The 16,292-nt window shown below is 41.7% G+C and overlaps 1 protein-coding gene and 1 long non-coding RNA gene across 2 annotated transcripts in view; one reads left to right on the forward strand and one right to left on the reverse strand.

The window, feature by feature from the left end:
• The window catches only part of LOC134205483 (E3 ubiquitin-protein ligase highwire-like), a 269,802-nt gene that overhangs the window by 229,499 nt on the left and 24,011 nt on the right, over positions 1 to 16,292 (reverse strand). The window contains exons 19-22 of the mRNA XM_062680761.1: positions 13,933 to 14,913; positions 13,715 to 13,870; positions 13,598 to 13,648; positions 11,881 to 13,388 (exon numbers count right to left, since the gene is read on the reverse strand). Of these exons, the coding sequence (XP_062536745.1) occupies positions 11,881 to 13,388; positions 13,598 to 13,648; positions 13,715 to 13,870; positions 13,933 to 14,913 (2,696 nt within the window). The remainder of the gene's footprint in view (positions 1 to 11,880; positions 13,389 to 13,597; positions 13,649 to 13,714; positions 13,871 to 13,932; positions 14,914 to 16,292) is intronic.
• Positions 907 to 2,376, forward strand: LOC134205489 (uncharacterized). The gene is made up of 4 exons (XR_009978145.1): positions 907 to 1,498; positions 1,553 to 1,667; positions 1,723 to 1,790; positions 1,846 to 2,376. It is a non-coding gene; the product is annotated as an uncharacterized LOC134205489 (long non-coding RNA).

Genomic DNA, 16,292 nt, shown 5'->3' on the forward strand with positions numbered 1-16,292 from the left:
TAGGGATCCTACATTCAGAGATATGCGAAAGCGGCCATCTTGAGCCAATCGAGCATTGAGATCTGTCAGAATCTGAGCCAAATGAACATTGTTATTGTTGCGGATTGAAAGGTATTGATTTTAATGAAAAAGAATTTACAAAAAGTTTTGTCGAATAATCAATTTGTTTAACATTGGCAAGTTGAAGTAGTCTAGTTTATGTATGGTACTTTGTTCATTTGTATTGCACTTTTATCTTAGTGATTAAGCACTGTTGGACGTTAGATAACGAAATCTGGTAATTCCATTATACGCAAAGTCATGTTCAAGCTCCAACATTTTGCGCCACGGCAAGTGCTGGCAGCGTTTGTTTACGAAAGTAACAGCGTTGCTAAATCGTCTGGAAAAGTATTCGCACATCTCTTAATATAGGATCCCTAATACAGGCATGGGTCTAGAACGCAGTGGTAGTCTGTTACATGGGGGTCACTACGAAAAACTCTACCGAAGCAACGCGACCGGGGGGCGCGGTAAAACCTCCTATTGGGCTCGTAGTGATTTAGGATTCGGAAATGTTTCCTTTTCTCAAACGTAACATTCAGTATCCGCTGTACTCGTTCTTTTATTAGCCAACTTTAGTGTACATTTTCGTTACATGTAAGATCTCTAGTTTTATTGTAGCTCCTAAAACTAGTGTAGATCAGTTTTGAGTGTTTTGCCACAGGTAGGGCATGGCACAGATGATGGGACAAGAAAAGCGCAGAGACTTTTGCTCATTAGTGAGCGTTCAGATCACCTCTGGCAGGACTCGCTGCCGTTATGTTTGTTTTGATTATGGTTGAGCTTTTGAATCTGGCAAGCAAAGATGCTTGCGTGTGTTAGTTATGCTGTAGTTGTCAAAATCTTAAGGTCTGCTTAACTCGATGACGTTTTGATCTGCTCTGTCTCTCTGCGACTTCTTGATGAAGTGAGTCTAAGAGTTTTTTGTGAGCTGCCTGTCGGCGCTCACAAAAAACTCTGCCCCTGTGGTGAGGTTGTGTTACGTAAGTTATGATTTTGCGCTATGTTGACTAATAATAATCTAGTGTGCAAATATGTTCCGTGCACAAAACCCAGTGTAAACCCGATTGAATGTAAACACTCAGAAATGCTAAAGGGCATAAACTTGAAAATAAGAAACCCACATAAATTTTCTGTCACACGAGAGTGACAGCGACCACATCCGCTGCAAGAGTGAACGAAAGCCGACGGACTAAGTGAAAATCGGGCTGACCTGTGGCTCATCGCGTGTGTTACCGTTGCATGCTCGCAAAAAAAAGGTGAACCGGAACGCATTGACCGGCATCATCAAAGGTGCACAGAAGAAGCGTGACAGAACACAGAATTAGCGCGGCAAAGTCCTGGAACAACCACACAACGTGTGTTGGTTTGGCGCAAGCATCGAAATTCCGGGAGGGCAGACATCCAGCACCAGTGTCGATTACCACACGATCGATCGACTTGGGGAGCGCACTGAGGGGTAAGCAACTTGCTATTGTGTTCAGAATGGTTTCTAATGGTGGACTTAATGCAGGATCTCGCACGGCGTCGTTCTTTCCGGACACGGTCCACATCCGACCAACAGAAGTGCTTTCCCAGGAAGCTAAAGTGAACACACATTGTTGGCGATCGGAGAAGCAAACTGACGGGTAAGAAAACTTGTCATGATGGTCAGAAAGTGTTTTAATAGTGCATTTAATGCAGGATCCCGCACGCCATCACTCTTTCGGAACGTGGTCCACATTTGAGCAACAGAAGAGCCTTCCCAGGAAGTACGAATGAACGGGTATTTTAGCCGCACTCATTCTAACCAGAAATTTGCCTCAGGGCTCTTTCTTTTGTGCTTTCTGCAGCTAGACACGCTGATCAAGAGCAACGGCTCCCCGAACGAGAAGCAAAGAGCGACGACGATTGAGGTGAGGGACTACCGAGGGATCCGAGTAAGGACCACACTGCGTGAGAGGTAGGAGGCGAAAAGCGTTCGAGTGGCGTAAACCAGCTCATTCGAGAGGCGGTGTGCAGGGATCACACTCGGTCAGCTCCTAGCAGCGGGGGCGAGGTAAATCTAATTCCTCTTCGGCCGACATAGCGCCCCATCTGCGAGGTACCTGTGGATCGACGAGCCCTTGACACAGACAGGGGTCCCCAACTCACCTTCGACGGGCAGGTCTGGTTGATGACAGGTATGCGGAGAGATGCACGAAGCAAAGGTAGCAGCAGACGTGAGTGCTAGGATTAAGAACATGTAAAAGGGAAGAAGAGAAGCATGCATAGTGAGCAGGAGAGTAGGGCCGCAGAAAGAAGCATGGAGGGTATGAAGCACAATAATAAAATGTTTGCACACTAAGTCTTGTTTTGTGGCGTTTGTGGTTGACTAGCCCGGCCGACTAATCCCCTTTTATCACGGAAAGGTCGTTTCACAACAACCGGGACGCAAAAATGCCGACAGTATTGAGGAAGCCCTTTACCCGATCATCGCAGTCGAGCCGTTGCCGCCATCGATCTTCAGCCGTCCTGGTCCTGCGTATGATAGCGGAGAATGGGGCTTCCGAACTCCGACGACAGGTAAGTACTTTGCGCGTTTGAACAATTCTGCCCCTGACAATTTGGAACCTTCCAGTCGATATGCTCTGAATAATGCTCGTTCAGTTTGCTCTGAATTGTCAAGTAAACCATCTACTTACTCGCCACAAATACCGGGACGCAACCATGCCGATAGCATTAAGGAAGCTTTTTACCCGTTCATCGCAGTCGAGCCTCCGCCGTCACCGTCCTCCAGCCGTCCTGGTCCTGTGAATGAGTATGGGGAAGAGGGCTTCCGGACTCCGGCGTCATTCAAGCTTGTTGTGTCTTTGAACAGTTCACCGCGTGATACATCTGCATCTTCCAGCCGCCGCTCTTTAATGGAAGCTCCTATCAATCTACATCAAAGGCATTCTGAGAGCTATTCGGCTTGTGTTAGTGTTCCCGAAGCTGAGGCGAACATCTCTCCCGTTCTTCATTACGAATATATTAGCAGAATGTGAGAGGGCTTAGAACAAAAATCGATAATTTCTTCATCGCGGCTGTGGATTCACCTGTTATCGTATGATTCACCTGTTATCGTATGATGTTATCATATCAACAGAAACTTGGTTGGATGATTCAGTTTTATCCACTCTACTTTTCGGGAGTTCATTCACTTTATTCAGAATGGATCGTAATTCAATTAACAGTCGCAAAATTAGAGGAGATGGAGTTTTGATAGCAGTAGCGTCAAATTTAAGTTGCAGCATCAATCTAGCACCGGTGAGCAACAAGTTAGAGCAGATTTGTGTTAAAATCAAACTGCAAAGCAATTTCGTCAGTATTGGGGTGCTCTATCTTCCTCCAGATCGCAGAGACGATCAGAGCCTTATCCAGCAACACATCGAGTCTATTGATTCCGTTGTATTTAACTTAAATCAGTCTGATATTGTCATCCAGCTTGGCTATTACAATCACCCTGAATTACATTGGACTCGCTCTGAAGAAGGGGGCTTCAAATTAGATGCTTCTCGTTCACGATTGACTACAGCAGGTGGCTTATTATTCGATGGCTTTTGTTTTCATGGATTAACCCAGATGAATTCAGTGCTGAACTGTAACGCAAAAATACTGGATTTGGTCATGGTGAATGACCAGGCTCTGTTAACTTCAGTCTTGGAAACTATTGATTCGTTAGTTCAAGTCGACGCTCATCACCCTGCTCTTGTGATCGCTGTACCTGTGGCCTTGCCTACGCTATACGAACCATCGTTAGATAACACTCGGTACGACTTCCGACGTGCGGCCTTTAATCTACTTAACGATGCACTTTCTTCAATTGACTGGCAATTTTTGGATTCTGATCGAGATCTGGACGTTATGGTGCATCGGTTTAGCGGTAAGATAAGAGTAATTGATACACATATTCCGTTACAATGTTCGTCTCCGAAACCTGCGTGGACAAATAATCGTCTTGGTAAGATGAAACGGCTAGCTGCCCTTCGGAATTACCGCCATCGTCGTTCACATTGCTCAAAACGACGCTTCGCACTTGATAGCACTACATAATATATAAACAATACAATCACTTCCTTTATGCTCGTTACGTCGATAGAATGCAAATAAGTCTCCGAACATGTCCCAAAAAATTCTGGAAAAACACCTGCCAGCAAATGCGAATTGTTCGCTCAACACTTCAAAAGTGCTTTTACGAGTATGCAAGTTTCAGCCTCCCAAATAGATGCAGCAATACAAGACGCTCCAGCAAATAGTTTTGATTTCCATCTAGATGCAATATCTGATGAGCAGGTGCTATGCGCGTTGAGCAAACAGAAATACTCCGCATCATCTGGGCCAGACCTGGGCCTTAGCCGTGCGGTAAAACGCGCGGCTGCAAAGCAAGACCATGCTGAGGGTGGTTGGGTTCGATTCGCGGTGCCGGTCTAGGCAATTTTCGGATTGGAAATTATCTCGACTTCCCTGGGCATAAAAGTATCATCGTGTTAGCCTCATGATATACGAATGCAAAAATGGTAACTTGGCTTAGAAACCTCGCACTAAGCTGCGAGGCGGCTCTGTCCCAGTGTGGGGATGTAATGCCAATAAGAAGAAGAAAAAGATCTGGGCCAGACGGGATTCCATCCACTGTGTTGAAAAGGTGCTCAATAACGCTCATCACCCCGCTTGTAAAACTGTTCAACATTTCATTACGACTACAGAGGAATCACATCACTGTGTTCCTGCTCTAAAGTGTTATATATATCCAGTGCACAACACGGATTCTATCCGAAAAGATCCGTCAATACAAACCTGGTCGAGTATTCCTCTATTTGCATTCGTTCCATGGACGCCGGCTTGCAAGTCGATGCTGTATACACAGACTTCAAGGCTGCGTTTTATCGTGTCAATCATGAAATTCTTGTAAACAAGCTCGAAAGGTTAGGAGTGTCTTCCGTGATCGTTCGCTGGTTGAGATCTTATCTATCCGGAAGGTCCATGAAAGTAAGAATAGGCTGCTCAAATTCGGACAGTTTCGTCGTTCCCTCTGGTGTACTACCTTGTAACTTAGGGCCACTTCTATTTTCATTATTCGTAAATGATGTGCTTCTTTGTTTTAATGCTCTCCTTTCGTGCCGTAACTCACGCTTCCTGGAATTTCGTCAACGCCTCGGGATGGCCCGGATCACATTGCTGTAGTCGTTGGAGGGCCCTTTGTCGCTTCGGGGTACCACCATGATGCCACTTTCGATACAATTTGACCGCTGGTTCGCAGGATGGATTCTGTCGATGCTGCTAGTATCTTCTCGGTGAAGCTGTTAACGTCCCATTCGGCATCTTATCGGATGGTTTCGGCCGTAAACCACTCATGCAACGACCAAACAGCTTGATCGTAGAGCCACTTATGTCGTTTCGTCCGATGGTTCATCCATCCGGGTATGGACAAGGTGATCACTGCTATACGTGTTCGACCGGGTTCGACAAGTGAATCTGGGAGCCAGAATCTCGGAACAGATGTACACGTCAATTGCCGAAGTGTTGCCCGTAGCCGGATCGACGCGGGCATGTTAGCCGTCGTTTAAGATTATCAAGTGATGTTAAAGGGGGACTACGTCTCTCCCTGGCATCTGTCTCGAGATCTGGGTGCTGTGGAAGCATTCGTTTATGTAGGACGGCGGCCAGGGCTCTCTTGCTTCAGAGATGGCTTTTTAGTCTTGACAAAATCAAAACACTGTTATTCAATGTTGTCCATCTCTTGCCGTATATCGTGTCGTAGAATGATCAATGTTTTCATCGGCTACAAAGGCAAATCGACGGGTTGTGGTAGGTTCGGAAGTAAGGATAATGAAGTACCTCTACACAAGTATGCTAGGTTACCTCTTACCCAAACATTTTTATTCTTTTTCTTCTATGGCTCTACATTCCAACTGGCACACACTGGGGCAGCCCTGGTTCAACCATGGAATAAACCTCTCAGTCATTGAAATGATGAAATTGATCATAGGTATCTTCAGTAGGGTGTCCCAAAATTGGACCAAGTCTGGGATTTTGGGGGCTCAACCTTCAAATGAAAGCTTAGGGTAAAACAAAAGAAAAATTGTTCTACGACAACTCTGGGAAATGACGTTTAGGGGTGGCCCCGACGCGTTTTATGAAAAAAGTGCATTTTTTATAGGTAACATCGAAAATACCGGTATATCGGAAAGAAATTCGATGAAACCCATCCATTTTATATTTTTTACATTTAACTTAGGGTCTATACTTTATGGTAAAACTTTGATACCGCATGTTTTAGGTCCATATATTTTTCACTAATGCTTTAAATGCCCAAAAATGAAGAATTTTTCTTAATATTTTTTTATTATTGCATCCAAAACGGGTATCCATCATAATGCTTTCGAAACCAGATATACATAGAAAGATGGGGAATTTTATAACGAATATTTTGCTAAAAATAGCAACCTTCTATCTGTATCCGTTTAAAAGTTATTCACGATTTACTGCAGCTTGGAAAAAGACTTTTTGAAATATCGGATCATAATACCTGGATCATGCTTAAGTAAAAAACGCCTACTTTTCCATACCAACCAAATAAGCGCTTTAATAACCAATATAATATTCATATGAGTTGCATAAAATTGATTTTAATATAAGAAGAAGTTGGATTTGCTTCACATGATCGTTCTTGCAAAAAATCAAGATGGTCAGAAAACAATTAATTTCCATGTTATCGTGAAAAATTGCACAGCTCATCAAACCATGAAACGATAGCTGAACCTACCTATGGGTAGTTTTGAAACCATATTCATCAATCTATTTGAGTACTCACCCAGACTAACTGAACAATTTGTAGTCAGTCATGTTACTGCTGGTCCATCGTTGGGTTTCCATTATAACACTCAAATAAGTATTAAAATCAATTTTATGTAACTCATATGAATGCTATATTGGTTATTAAAGCACTCATTTGGTTGGCATGGAAAAGTAGGCGTTTCTTTACTTAAACATGATCCAGGTATTATGATCCGAAATTTCAAAAAGTCTTTTTCCAAGCTGCAGTAAATCGTGAATAACTTTTAAACGGATAGAGATAAGAGGTTGCTATTTTTAGCAAAATGTTCGTTATAAAATTCCCCACCTTTCTATGTATATCTGGTTTCGAAAGCATTATGATGGATACCCGTTTTGGATGCATTAATAAAAAAATATTTAGAAAAATTTATCATTTTTGGGCATTTAAAGCATCAGTGAAAAATAAATAGAGCTAAAACATGCAGTATCAAAGTTTTACCATAAAGTATAGACCCTCAGTTAAATGTAAAAAATATAAAATGGATGGGTTTCATCGAATTTCTTTCCGATATACCGGTATTTTCGATGTTACCTATAAAAAATGCACTTTTTTCATAAAACGCGTCGGGGCCACCCCTAAACGTCATTTCCCAGAGTTGTCGTAGAACAATTTTTCTTTTGTTATACCCTAAGCTTTCATTTGAAGGTTGAGCCCCCAAAATCCCAGACTTGGTCCAATTTTGGGACACCCTAATCTTCAGTGAAGTTTCAAAATACATCAATGCCGACATTTTGGTCAATATTCATCATTTTTAGCGATAATCGCATAAACGTCCCAAGCGCCAAATTGGCCAAACAGCGTTTTTAAAGTGTGATTTCTTCCGAGAAGTTGCTTATCACTTGTGCGATCATCTCGTTTAATAAACAATGTGCACGCGCTTGACTGTGGATATACAACAGTAAAGCACATGTGGAGAATGGACAAATCAAGCATCCGAAAGATATTCAATTTGCAAAAAAGAGTTAACCGCGGTGGAGGTTGGTACTCGGATTCTGATGGCTTTTCCGCAAACGTGACCTCTAAGTGGTCTTGTTGTGTAGGGGTTATCACGCCTATCTAGAGAGTAGGAGGTTGAGGGTTCGTGTCCCTCCAAGACACGTGGATTCTTTTTTGCAAATTTCATATCAATTTGTCCATTTCGAAACATGTGCTGTGCATATGCGCAGCCAAGATATTTAACAAAAAAATGGTACGATGAAAAATATTTTAATTTGCATCGCATTTGTTGAACATATATTTAAGAACTGATGAAATATTATTATTGCCCCTCTGGAAGTTTGTAAGACATATTCGTATCGACTTAGAAGGAAATAGAAAAGTGTTGCAGTTTGATTTTTTTTTGATTTTGGGGACGGCTATGCAGTCTTGAATTATTGAAACAAGATGTAAATATATCCGACATTTCGACACGTGTCGATCACCGCCACGAATCGTGTTTTTTACCAATATCTATGAAATAATTAATATTGAGAGTCTTAGGGAAAAATGTTACATATAAGGTTAAAAAAAAATTTCAAACTTCTTCAAACTTAGATTATAGTGGAAGTAAATGGAAATAAATGGAAAACAAAAATTAACCTTGCAATATCTATGATTTTGAATAATATCCCATAGTAAAAGTGTTGAAAAAGTACAATTACTGATCAAATTTCATTTTTTGTCTTTCTTTTCTAAATAAGCAAATAAATACATCACAGTAGGCTCTGTAAATTTGAAACTTTTAGCAAGGTTTATCGAAATTAAGTGATAATCAACTTCTCTGAAGAAATCACACTTCAAAAACGCTGTTTGGCCAATGTGGCGTATGGGACTTTTATGCGATTATCGCTAAAAATGGTGAATATTGACCAAAATGTCGGCACTGCATCATTTCAATGACTGAGAAGTTTATTCCATGTTTGAACCAGGGCTGCCCCAGTGTGTGGCACTTGGCCTGCTTTTCAATTTAGTATTCCATTCGTTTTTTTAAGTTAGGGTTAGGCGGGGCAAGATGGGCCACGGGATAAGATGGGTCAGGGCTGTTTTGAGCATTGTATACATTTTTATGTGGAGATTATGACTTTGTAGGAGGAATAATTTGGTTCTTATTTATTGTCACTCAATTTGATGATAAAATTTCATTTTGGTGGAGTATGCCAAGGTAAATATTTTTCAGCATTGTGTCTTATGCGAAACACACTTACTATAAAACTTGTAATCTCGTAGAGCAATCAAAAATTTGAACTTTTTTAGTAATATAGTAAAAGTATTATAAGCAGAGCCGTAGCGTGGACTGCCAGCGCCCTTGGCGAAACCATGATTTGGCGCCCTTCTCTTACGAATAAAAAAAATTGAAAATTTTTCATTCAGAAGCAATTTGAAATTCACCAAAAAGTAAAATTAGAAGGTTTAGTGGTTTCTATTTCAAATAACATTCATATTCTGCAATCATTAGTTCCTGAATTCCGTGAATTGCAGAACATTCTCCAGAGATTTTCTTTAATTTGATACTTTTTTGATTTTTTCACAATTTATGTAAGGGACCTTCCAGAGCCGTTCTGGAAGTTCATTAAAAATGGTGGCGCTTTTTTTTCAGACAATATGCACTGCTAACTCTAGTTGAGTAAATAGAATCCAGCTCTAAAATGCGTCGGTCATTGATCAGAATCGTTATCGGAACTATTCGGGAAAATCCAATTCTGGAGTGGGTCTGGTTTGAAACCACTTCTGAACCTAACTGGGCTAATAAAGTTCCACTCTGGGGTGAGATGGTCGAAGGTCAGAGTTTTTAAATGGATCTAGTCGAATCAGGGAAAACCATTTTTCGCAATTGATTGGTTGATAGCCGGGAATTGCCATTGAACCTATTTGGACTAAGTAAAATTTAACTTCGGAGTGGGTCTTTCGATAGCTTGGACCACTGGATCCAGTTGTGACAAATTAAATCAAATTCAAACTCTTGGTTGATCGATGTTCAAAATCGCTCTGACGAATCAAGAAAAATCAAATCTGAGAGGGCTTGGTCGATGGTTTGATGTTACTAACGGGTCAATAACTGTATTAACAGTGTATAATGAGTAGATTGATTGGTGATCGAAATTGTCAACGGATCTCATCAGCAGTGTTGGTAAAATCACTCATAAATCTCAATCAACGAGCGCTCCCGTGCGAACGAAATCGTCTGCGATTTTAAAGGAATGCATCACGCTTGAATTTTTCATGCTAAAACGCATCATTTCACTCATTTGCCAAAAAATCATTTTGGTTTAAAAACGCATTTGAAGTCCATTTGGGGAAATTTATTGCTTATACATAAAAGAGTGTCTAATATTTTATGCGACAAACGTCAATTCATTGTTTTTAACGAAGGAGAACAAAAGAAAACCTACGATGATTCAAATGGATGATTCAACTCATCCATGAGTTTTTAGGTGCTGAGTTGGGTGCGTTTCAACTCACGCTTGATTTGAATCATCCATGAGTTTTGAGATTTTGAGTTTTTACCAACACTGCTCATCAGATCAAATAACATTTAACTCTGGACTGTGTTTATCGATGGTTTGAAGGCACTTCTTGTCCATATTTGGGACAATAAAATTCAACTCTGCAGTGGGTTGGTCAATGGTCAGAATTGCCTTCCACCTCAGGACCAATGTACATTTGATGCTGTTGAGCTGTTAAGTAAATGGCCCTAAACTAAATAAATTTGTCTCTTTCTTATAGCGTAATCCGCGATTTCGGCGCCCCCTAAAGACTGGCGCCCTTGGCTGGCGCCAACCTGGCCAACCACACGCTACGGCGCTGATCATAAGTAATGTAGGCGATGTTGTTTGAATTTGATCGAAAATTAAATATTCTAACATGAACTTGCAAATGGGGCAAGATGGATCAGCACATACTGAAGGACATAGTTCGTATTCAAAACATATTCATATATTAATATATCCATTGCTGATTTAATCATTTTAAGGTTTCTTTTGAGCATAATGATGTTATTTGTTAATTGAAAATGTATATTTTTGTCTTTGAGAAAGCAATACACGGACGGCTTGTTTTCATAAGAAATTCAGACATTTTCAAATGTAGTGCCATTTCTTAATCCAAAGCATTAAAATCTTTTTTTATTCAATAAAATAATTGGCATTAAACTTATCTATCTGTGAGTAATTTAATATTGTGAGTCATTTTCATTTTCATTTTCAAGATGTACAAATGAGTAATTTAATATTGTGAGTCAAAACCATATAATTTGCAGAATTCAAAGGTGACCCATCTTGTCCCGCTGTTTGACCCATCTTGCCTCTTGCCCCGGCATTTTTGATTGATAGAAAAATATATTTCTAATTTGATGACCCAAAATGAAATAAAAAGTAGAATTTTTGTTATTTCATACCCCTGGCTTACAGATTATGAGCTATTGTTATAGATCCACGTTGAAAAGCTTAATTAAAATGTTTCTATTTTGAAGCATTGAGGGTTCGCCTTAGGTGACCCATCATGCCCCATCATGCCCCATCCTACCCTATTAATTGAAAGCTTTTCAATGCCCGCCATTGCTGCAAGCGTATGTAGCTTGTACATGACAACAATGAACACATTATTTCCAGGGAGTCAAGTATGTTATCTACCCGAAAACATCCTAGGCCGGACCGAGAATTGAACGCCATTGCCGGATTGGTATTCCTTCGCCTTAGCTCATAAGGCTAATGGAGACCCCCATTTCAGACCAATAGTGACCCTTTCAAACCGCTTCTAACGGCTTTAAAAACTCCACCTCCTTTGGACTTTCTGCAATTGAAAGCACTATGGTCGCAGCGATCATATTTGATTAGAGATTGTGCGAGAAATAAGCCATTATGCACAAATAATTTCAATTATTTCGTTTGGTTTCTTCGCTTATACACAAGCCAATAGAATTACAATTTGTACAATAGCAATAATCCCCGCAAAATAATCAACAACGGTTTGCAGCGGCAAAACTTACATCCTAATCAGTTAATCATGATACCGAAGCCCAGCCTACTTACGTGTTGAATTTCTTAATATTGATCCACTCAATATCCGTTTGTTCCTCCTTCACTGCTCCTCCCATTTTCACTGTTCCCTCCAGTTTAACCTCCTTACTTTTACGAGCGTTGATTGTCGCTGCATAGTTATCATTTATGAATGGCGCCGTGTCACCTCCACTGCGATCGGGATCCTGCGGAACCTTTACGTAGACATAATCCTCCGGTTGCACCGTGCCACACTGTGGGTCAAACTCAATCGTCATCCAACGAACATTTGGGGGGAACTCAACGCGATAGTTTGCCACAGAACTTGATTTATAGGGATGGTCGCTTTCAACAATACAATAATAGTGACTGGTAGTACATAGGTCGCTATGATCGACGCTCATGCTTTTGCGAATGGCTTCCCCCATATCCGACTTGCCAAGGTCGTACAGCTTGAAGTTGTTGATTTGATTCAACGCTGACACATGTGGTAAGATGGCACGAATAAGACCCAAAACTTCAACCGAACTTTTCAGGTTGCTGCACACAAGTGGTCCAATGTGGGCGAACGTTAACGGCAGTAGCATGGTGAACAAACAGGAATCTTCCGCTGAGAACAGCTGGATGATACGTTCCTGGTTCAGTTGATGGTTGAATTCTTCCGCGTCACTCCCGGCATCGTTGAGTATTGAAAAATTATCAGCCTTGCTGTGCATTCCCAACCCGGAAGCGTTTCCATTTGAGATGGAATCCAATTTGTTGTTTCGATCATCGATGTAGTCATTTGGCGTAATCTCTTCCGCGCCAATTTCTATCTCGATGTCAAAATCGATTGAGTTTCTCGATTTTTTGTCAAACTTCAACGTTTCGATTATTCCCTTGGAAAAGTTTTCGATACGTTTCGTTATGTCTTTCGCAGTGGAGGAATTGTTCTGATCAAAGTTGCTACTTGTCACATTGTTTACATTCGCAATATCCGAGTTATTAATCCAGGCGATATCCAAATGCTCCTCGATTGGCGTTATGTTGTGCTCCGAATCCACAGTATGAGTATTGTGAGACGAATTTGAGCTTTTATCGCTTGAAGTAGATGAGAATGCTATTGCGTTTCTAGCGTGGATTAGTAGATCTTTGCATCTAGACGTTACATCTGATGAGATTTGCAGTGCAATATCTCGAGCGTGCGATTCTTTGCTGTACTTTCCAGCGTAACTGTCGTTAATCGATGGAATACTATAATAAAGAATACATGGAATTTGCCCTCTGGCCGGAGTAGTCCCGTTGAAACTTAAATCGCAGGGATAGAATTTGAACGTAGCTCCACAGGGACCACGAATTGCGGCGAATCCTCCATCGCCAGAGCATGTACGGGCACCTTGCGAGCAAAGTCGTAAAGCATAGCGTACGTTCTCTTTGATGTTGATTGCTCGATCAAACTTGATTTCTGTCATGAAGTTTTTGACCATGCTCTGTTCATAGGCTCCGACAACTGACTCGATGACTTCCCATTTGTGCTGTAGTTGGCTTTTAGACTCCATGCTCTGAGAATTAAAACAATTGTTAATTAAATTACTTTATTGTTAACCCATCACAGATGTAGACTGGATTAGGGTCATAATGAAAACCAATCAATGTTTTTAATAAATAAATGCGATAATTCAATTACTTGGATTTTATCCTAATTTTGTTAGGTATTGTTACTGATGTCATTTCTTACTTCCGCTGAAAATGTGATAAAAAATATACTCACATCATACAACAATTCCAACTGATATTCGTAGCTTCCCGAACCGGAATAAACCTACCAAAAAATTTAAATAATTGTGCTATAAAAACAAAACCTAATAATTGTTATAATTTAACTTACACATGCACCAGCAATTGATATTCCCGGTCGATCGACTGTAAATGCGATGGCATCCGGTCCAAAATTTCCCGTGTTCCACGTTTTGCTGACATCTACCTTGGCGAAGCGATTCCCACTGGAGTGCAGAACATTGGACGGCACAATAGCTGTTTCGGTCTGAAACCACAAGGGATAATGTTTGATACGAAATTGATTACATTTAAGGAGATATAACTTACATCAATCGTGCAATTCTGATAGATAATCTCGGCCAGCACCTTGGACAACAGGCGACACGAGTTTGTAATAAGGTTGTTATTCAAGCATCGCTTCATGGCATCTCCGTTATAGATATCGACACCCTGATTGTTATAAATGTTTTCTATCTTCAAGCGAATTGGTTTAGAGATGATATCCAGCAAGCGGCTCAGCACATCCTTGAACGTCCACGTATTCCCGGTTATTGTTTTCTCCTTCTGCGTTCGATACAGCATTTGTTCCACGAGAATAGGATACTGGTAATTTTCCGAGCTAACCAGCATCGGAAAACCTAAATTGTCGCTGGGACTTATGAGCGATTTATATTCGACATTTGGAGACAGTACCGAAAAGGTGGATCGCAGATTGATGTTGGGATCACACAGCCCCGCTAGCACTCCACTCAGGAGCCTTGAATGCAAGATCCCTTTATCGATTTGCGCTAGAAGATTGCAGATGCAGTTCCATTTCAGGAAAGACGTCGGATAGAAGGCATTGAAGCAGCTAACAAACGTTGTGTGGCATTCGTCAAGCACATCCAGAATCATAGCGCAGATATCGTTGCCAGACTGGTAAGGCAGTTCATCGCATAGAATTTGAGTAAGCAGTGCTCTCACGTCTCCAATGCACTCGGCAAGCTGAATGCTCTCCGATGCTATTTTCTTGCTCGACATAGGAGTGTTGATTTCCATAATGTTTATGTCGTTCACTTTGAGTACGTCTGATTTGCTGTCGACTGACGATAGTAATGCATTACCTTCGTATACTTTGTTTTTGGGAGACTTTTCTAGCTTGGATTCCGGTCGGCTTGTAACGTTTTTAGGCTTAGTTGGGTACTTTTCGCCATTGTTGAACCCTTTGTAGGGGTAAATTTCGTTAATGTATTTTCGCAGCAGCCTCAGACTAGCTTTGCAGATGTAGACCAACCGATTCAGTGAAATTACGTTTTGGTTAGATTTGCGCTAAAATAATATTAAAATAGATATGTCATGAATTGCAGACGCATAATAAAGAAAAAATGTGACCGATTCGCATACCAAATTATTCATAAAGTAACAAACAATGTGGATAACTATACTATAAGTGGGTAGAAACTAAGCGATGGTACGATCACAGACAAACAGACGTAACACTAGAGAAATTACCATCGACCGTAACGGCTCGTAACTTTGAGAAGGTGAAGAAACCTTCATCGGACTGAAGAGGAAAGCTCAGTGGATCGGACTAGTCATCAATACGTCGAAGATAAAGTACATGAAGGGATAAGGCTCAAGAAAGCATTATGTTAGCCATCCACCACGAGTTTGTATCGGTGGTGACGAAATCGAGGTGGTTAAAGAATTCGTGCACTTGGGCTCATTAGTGACCTCCGATAACGATACCAGCAGAGCAATTCGGAGACGCATCGTGGCAGGAAATTAGACGTACTTGGACTCCGCAAGACGCTTCGAATAGAGTTCGCCGCCGTATAAAACTATCCACAAAACGCTTATTAGACCGGATGCTCGTGGAGCGTCAACGCGTCCGGGCACGTAGCTAGAATGTCTGACAATAATCCGGTGAAAATGGTTCTCGATAACGATCCGAAGGGCACAACAAGGCGAGGTGCGCAGCGGGCAAGATGGATCGATCAGATGGAGGACGATTTGCGGACCCTCCGTAGACTGCGTGGCAGGCGACGAGCAGCTAAGAATCGAGTTGAATGCAGAATAATTTTATTTATTGCATGGGCCACTTCAGCCTGTGTACATCCTGACCACGCCTCCGGTAGGTCCAACCCAGACATCAACCTAAGCCTACGAACCCGTGAAACGCTAATTCCTAACCTCAAGCTAATTCCGGCTAGGCAAACCTGCTAAACATTGTCCATCCAGGCCCACCACCTTCGGTATGTCTTACCATACGATCGTTCCGGGCATACGATCCCGTGAAAAGCCTCCAGATTGTGTCAAGGCAAAGCCACCATCGTCGTGTCCAATCTCAAGCAAATTCCGGGTTTCAAACCCGTAGAAAATTGTCCATCCACGCCCACCACCTTCGCGGTAGATCCAACCCAGATTTCAGTCCAAGCCCACGAACCCGCGTAACGCCACCTTCGTCGTGTCCGACTTCAAGCTTGTTCCAGGCCAGACAACCCGCGGAATATTGCCCATCCAGGCCCGCCACCTTCGGTGGGCCCAATCCCAACATCAATCAGTGCATATAAACCAGTAGAACGTCATCGAACCACATCGTCGCCCAACCACCCGACTGCTCCGGACCTCTAAACTTGTCGAACCCAAGCCCTGTTTGGTACAACAAACTGTCGTTGTTGCGTCTCCCGCAAGAAAATGCCGAACAG

Source organism: Armigeres subalbatus, chromosome 1 (assembly GCF_024139115.2).
Source record: "Armigeres subalbatus isolate Guangzhou_Male chromosome 1, GZ_Asu_2, whole genome shotgun sequence".
Taxonomy (NCBI): domain Eukaryota; kingdom Metazoa; phylum Arthropoda; class Insecta; order Diptera; family Culicidae; genus Armigeres; species Armigeres subalbatus.